The 6,573-nt window shown below is 36.0% G+C and overlaps 1 protein-coding gene across 1 annotated transcript in view; it reads left to right on the top strand.

Annotated features, from left to right (window-relative positions):
• Positions 1–1,837, top strand: part of LOC106882015 (guanine nucleotide-binding protein subunit beta-like protein) — an 8,405-nt gene extending 6,568 nt beyond the window's left edge. The window contains exons 4-7 of the mRNA XM_014932565.2: positions 56–151; positions 276–386; positions 733–873; positions 1,581–1,837. Coding sequence (XP_014788051.1) covers positions 56–151; positions 276–386; positions 733–873; positions 1,581–1,754 — 522 coding nt within the window. The 3' untranslated portion in view covers positions 1,755–1,837. The remainder of the gene's footprint in view (positions 1–55; positions 152–275; positions 387–732; positions 874–1,580) is intronic.
• Positions 1,838–6,573: the final 4,736 nt, after the last annotated feature.

Raw genomic sequence — 6,573 nt, forward strand, 5'->3', positions numbered from 1 at the left:
TTTTTTTTTTTTTTTTCTTTTTTTTCTTCCTTACCATTTCATTTCTCCATTTTAGGAAGAGGGTCACTCAGATTGGGCATCCTGTGTCCGTTTTTCTCCAAGCACCACTCATCCTATTATTGTGTCCTGTGGCTGGGATAAAATTGTAAAGGTTTGTAAATGTTTCTATACTCAGATAAATATGCGTTATGCAAGCTGTCTATTATTTCTGAAACTTGTTAAATGCAATGAATTATTTACTGTTATTTTGTTAATAATAATGTGATGTTTTCTAGGTGTGGAATCTTACCAACTGCAAGCTGAAGACTAATCACCATGGACATGCTGGATTTTTAAACACTGTTACTGTTTCTCCTGATGGTTCTCTCTGTGCCTCAGGTGGCAAGGTAAGTTAATGTTCATTTTTTTCAATATATTTAAGATTCCTTCTGCTCTACGTGTATGTATACTTCACAATACAATACCATTATTTGTCTCACTGGGAGAAAAAAACTGAAGCTAATGTCCTGAAAGCTGACTTCATCTCTAAATGTAAAACTGTTTGCATCAACCAATTAACCATGTTTTCTATGAGGCTGTTGCATTCTGAATTGTGTTTCTAGTTAAGTGGTGATTTAGAGAACAGTAATATGAAAATATCTATTTCTGGGAGTCTGGAATTAATATTTTGAAATCAATATTTCTTCTTCATAATTACATTGATTTTTTTTCTTTCTTCTTTTTTTTTTTTAGGACGGTCAAGCTATGCTGTGGGATCTTGGAGAGGGCAAGCATCTATATACCTTGGACGGTGGAGATACTATCAATGCTTTGTGTTTCAGCCCTAATCGCTATTGGTTATGCGCTGCAACTGGACCAAGTATCAAGATTTGGGTTAGTTCTCTTTCATTTTCATTTTACCTGTAATTTAGTTTGTAGATCTATGAATTAACCTTTCTAATCCAGTTAAATGCTTAATAATTCCTGATGACTGCTTATTAATTTTGTAATTCATAACTCTTATGAAATTAACTTAGGAATGTTCCTGTACAAGGGGGTGCTTCAAGGGTATAGCAAAAGGCCTGGTTGGAGGCCCAAACCTCTGAGTTCTTTTACAGGGTTTAGAAAAACCAAAAGACCACTGCAATAAGTGTGGGAATGTGTTGAGTAAAATCATAGCCAGGAACTTTTCAGTATCCCCTCGTATATCAAGTTCCTCTCTCTCTTGAAATTATGAATTACCCTCTACATGTATAGTATTTCTTGGGTGTGCAATTATATCTACAACTTCTGTAGGTGGGTTGAGAGCTCCTTGGAAAGTATCACCATCCAGCGTACTTCCACTACAGTAGTGTGATTACTACTGTACTTATCAGTATTACTGGTTATGATATACAGAGCAAATGTAAGAAATGTTCCTCTGTTGAAGTGCTGTGGTTCAGCATCCAATTGCACTTTGAACACCCACTGCAGAAGATGCAATTAACCACAATGGTGAAATGTTTGTAGGGAACATTATATACGGACTTATGCTTGTTGTTATATTTATTTTCCAGTGTATATATAAGTACATGTGAATTATTGTATTTTTCTGATTGCAGGATCTTGAAGGCAAAAATGTTGTTGATGAGCTTCGTCCAGAAGTTATTACCCAAAGTACAAAGTCACAACCCATCTGTATGTCTTTGGCTTGGTCTGCTGATGGTCAAACATTGTTTGCTGGTTACACAGATAATAATATCCGTGTCTGGCAAGTGTCTACTGCCGCTCGGTGAACAATTTAAAATCACCCTAAAATGCATGATAGTGGCTGTTCAGATAAATATCAATAAAAGGTTGAAAAAAAAGTGGAACTTATCATGTTTGTTACTGTTATTTTTAATATAATCAGTTTAAGGTCCTTGGGGGACCGCATAAGATTTTTCTGTTAAAATTCATGTGCAATAAATTAGTTATACATCTACAATGCACAAAATATTTATTTTTTTAAATTTCAGCAATTCTTAATAATATTGTTGCAAAATGTGGCCTCCTGACACCAACACGATTCCAGCAACTGGGAAAATGCAGGTCAGCCTAGCAAGTCATGTTGCTTAGAGCGAAAGAAATAGTCATACACAGCTAGATGTTTTGTGTAACGTAGTTCTTTGCCACCTGGGTTCACACTGACTGTAGTTTTACCTCTCCCAGGTTTACATCACCAACTGACACCTCATATTCCCTCGTCAGTTTAAATCGTCCACCTCAGTAAAAATAAAAACCATGCAGCATGCTTTAAATCGGTGACATGAACATTATTTTTCATTAAAACATATTAAGAATCCATTATTTGTAGAACTAGAGACCCGAGCAGTCTTGATTTCAAGTAATACCATTTAAAGAATATTTCTTCCATTTGCTGCAAATAGTTGACTTTATGCTCTTTCATGACAATATTTAATTATAAAAATATAGGACTTTTTCTTAAACATTGACTGTTTGTTTGGACCCAGTAGAGTAAGCAAAAAAAATGGTTGAGAAACACTGGTTTAGATGGTTAACACTCAACTTGAAATGTTTGAATATTCCAATAAAGTAGATTTTTACTTACAAAAGCCTGACTACATGCTCAGTATGTCCAACTCATACCAGTATGGAAAATGGGTGTTAAATGATGTGGGCATGAGTGTGGCTGAAGTTTGCTTCCTAACATTGTGGTTAGCGGTGAGAAAAGATCTACAGGATTTTGAACTCACAGGGGACCAAGGCTCCAGGCAGTTTGCTGTGTTTGAAAATACATGTCAACTTGAGTAAAAGTGTGGTTGCTCTTAGAACTGAGCATCCCTAATCTTGTGGGTGCTGGTGCCATGTTAAAAGTACCCAGTATACTCACCGAAGTGGTTGGCACTAGGAAAGGCATCCCAGATGTGGAAACCATGACAAAATCAATGGAGTCTGAACAGCCCTTCAGCTGGTTAGCTCCTGTCAAACAGTCCAAACCATGCCTGCATGAAAACTGGACGTTAAATGATGGTCCACAGAAACTGGGAGGTGCCTGTTTGTGTGTGTGTGTGCTCGTTTCGATATCACATGATGGTTGTTAATGAACGTGATTGTTTTCAGCCTTCTATGAAAGACGTCTGATCATAGAGGAAATGTTACCTAGCTTGTTAACAGGTTAGGCATCCAGCTGCCTCGGGAAATTGTTTGACCCATGCAAGCATGATGAAGTCGACATCCAATGAAAATATAAATCAGATGCAGCTGTGTGGTGAAAAGTTTGCTCTCGGGTTCAAGCCCACTGTGGCACCTTGGGCAAGTGTCTTCTACTATAACCCCAGACCGACCAAAGCCTTGGGAGTGGATTTCATAGACAAACTAAGAAACCCATCATATATGTGTGTTACTGTCTCCTTGTCTTGACTTAATGTAATGGTTGTTAAACAAATATCACCATCTTGCAATTGGTGTCCCTCGTTTCCAATCTTCCATGAAAACATGTCTGGTCATGGGTAAATATTATCTTACTTGGAAACAGGTGAGGGTTGGCAACAAGAAGCACATCTGGCTGAAGAGACATTTGCTACAACAAATTCCATCTGACCCACACAAAACATGGAAAAGTGGACATCAAATGATTATATATAGTAGAAGATGGCTGCAGTCTATTCCATAGTACACGTTTCTTTACCAATTGGTGTTACATTGGTATACATATAGGAAAACAGCAAATCATCAAATAGAGAATTAAAATATAATCCCAGTATTGTATTTTCAACTCATGTGTATCCTAACATCTACAGATATATTGACTTTGAGCACATCGACCCCAGGACTTATTCTTTGTAAGCCTAGTACTTATTCTATCGGTCAATTTTGCAGAACCGCTAAGTTACGGGGACATAAACACACCAGCATCGATTGTCAAGCGATGTTGGGGGGACAAACACAGACACGCATACAGGGTGTCCACAAAGTCTGGGTACATGGAGTAAATAAAATCATAACATAAACAAATATAAAAATAATAATTTCTGAAAGTATGTATTAATCTCCGTGGACACCCTATATATATACATATATATGCAACGGGCTTCTTTCAGCTTTCGTCTACCAAATCCACTCACAAGGCTTTGGTCGGCCCGAGGCTATAGTAGAAGATACTTGCCCAAGGTGCCACGCAGTGGGACTGAACCCGGAACCATGTGGTTGGTAGTGAATGAAAATTAGGATCAGACCTCTACATGGTAGCTAGACCTGGTAGAAATAGCAGCCAAATCTCCCTCAAAACACCCTACTGTCTTAATCCGACAATTCTGCCTATTATGTAGCTTGGAAACTCCTGAAGAACGTAGTGTGTTTGTGAGAGCTATTCTATTATACGTCTGTCTAATCATGAAAACATTGACTTAATTATGAACATAGAAAGAAATTATATATTCATCCCGGCAGGAAGAAGATATATGAAATGGACGGATGTGTGTGCGTGCGTGTGTGTGTTTCTGGCGGGAGTTTTGCAGTGAGCACTAAGTGGTTTGTGTTTATCTCTGGAGTCGAATTGTTAATTTGTCTGTAATAGCAATGCCCGGACAAGTCAAAATACCTTGGTTTTTTACTCCTTTGCCTGCAGTAAAGGGAGCCAGGAGCCCTTCTCCGGTAAGTTGAAGAAACAATAAGAATATTTTAATAAGTTTTAGCTTCTGTTTGTATTTTATATGTTACAAGACAGTGTTTTTATAGTTAATGTATATATGTGAGATAATAGTTTCAGTATTAAAGTGTCTGACATTAGAATAGAGAGATGTTATTGTTTCACTTTTGACATGTAATACTGCAATAGTGGAGGAGATGTGATATTGCACTGGGCTCACACTAGGCAAGAAGTTAAAAATTTTTTGGCCTAAAATACTACCTGGACCCTAAGTAAGGCATGTGTAAAATTTGAATGAAATTGGTTGTGAAGTTCTCAAGTTTTAGGGATTCAGATACACAGATGTGATGGCTGCGTAGTTAAAAAGTTTGCTTCCAGCAGATCTTATTTCCCCATAAGCCTTGTCAGTAAAATTGAATAAATGATAAACTGTGGAAGCGTTTTAGATGTACTTTAACAATCCTTGGGTACCTGTATAGACTTAACTCTTTGGCATTTAAGCCAGCCAAATCTGGCCCAAATATTTGACGTGTTTTATATTCGAACCAGCCAGATCCATCCTCTCTCACCTTCCTTGAAATGTCATTCTAAAAATAAACAATCACATCATTGAAATTCTCGATGTTATGAGATAATGCATGATTAATACAAAATGGGTGGAATAAACAAGCATTATATTTGACAGAGTAATCTGAGTGCTAAAAGGTTAATCCAGTTTAACACTACTACATGGTCTTAGGTGCTTTATAGAAGAGTCTGCTCTGTGGTAAGCATTCTTGAAGAGCTTGTAAAATGTTAATGGCTCTGTGTTTTTTATTAAACCATCAGAATATATATCAGATATATATAATGCAATGTCCCCTTCTTTTTTAACATGGTAGGATGGATATTTTATTGCTGTTTCTAGCAGATCAATTCTTTCTGATTTTAGCACATGGCCAGCAAGTTTGACAGGAGGGGGGGAAGTTGATTACATTAACCCCCCAGAACTTCAATGGTCTTTATTTTATTAGCTCTGAAAAGTTGAAAGACGAAGTTGACCTTGAGGAATTTGAACTCAGAATGTAACAACTTGGAAGTGTTACATCCAATGCTCTAATGATTTTGGCAGCTCAAATGTAATGCTTTAGCTCTGTTGTATGTAAAATGAAATTGTTTGGAATGCAGTGGGATTTGGACTCAAAAGAAACATCTCTATGCATTTTGTACAATACTTAATGATTCTGCCAGCTTGAACATTGTGCTGTAAACCTCTTCCTCAGTTGTAGGGAAAATGGAATTATTTTTGGAACACTCATCACCAAAGTAAATTATAAATAACAAAAACATTAAAGATTAAATTTAGGATAGATTATTATTATTATTATCTTTTGAAATTTTATTTTCTTTAATTTATTATTGATAACATGAAAGGTTTCATCAGATGAAAATCTATTGTACACATTTTTTTCATTACAACATTGTAATCAAGAGAGAGAACAATTTGCACACAATAGTTTTACTACTACATCAATAATTATGCAATCAGTGGAAGCCATTTTTTTTCTTCAGTTTTCTTGCACCATCTTTATAAATATCAAAAAAAAAAGAAAAGAAGACAAAATGCTTTACCCTACATATTTGTATTTCTTTGAAAAATTATTCGTATTACCTTCCATATATTTATTAGTAGTCAGTTACTTCAAATGACTTTTTATTATGCAGTATTTGAACTTATAAACTGTGAGGAGAAACAGGACTTTTTAAATGGCCTCCTTCAAACAATTATCATAAGATTATGCAGCTGAGTATTACATGTATTTTGTTCACTGAAAAAAAAAGGGCGGGGGGGATCCCCAAAAAACAAGTGTTTTTTTTTACTTCTTTTAAACCAAAACATCAAAAAAAAAAAAATTTGGCATAAAAAGTTTCCAGGGTTTAAATATTTCAATTTATTTGTTTCTGTTTTTACTTAACGCAAAGGG

This window comes from Octopus bimaculoides, chromosome 21 (assembly GCF_001194135.2).
Source record: "Octopus bimaculoides isolate UCB-OBI-ISO-001 chromosome 21, ASM119413v2, whole genome shotgun sequence".
NCBI lineage: Eukaryota > Metazoa > Mollusca > Cephalopoda > Octopoda > Octopodidae > Octopus > Octopus bimaculoides.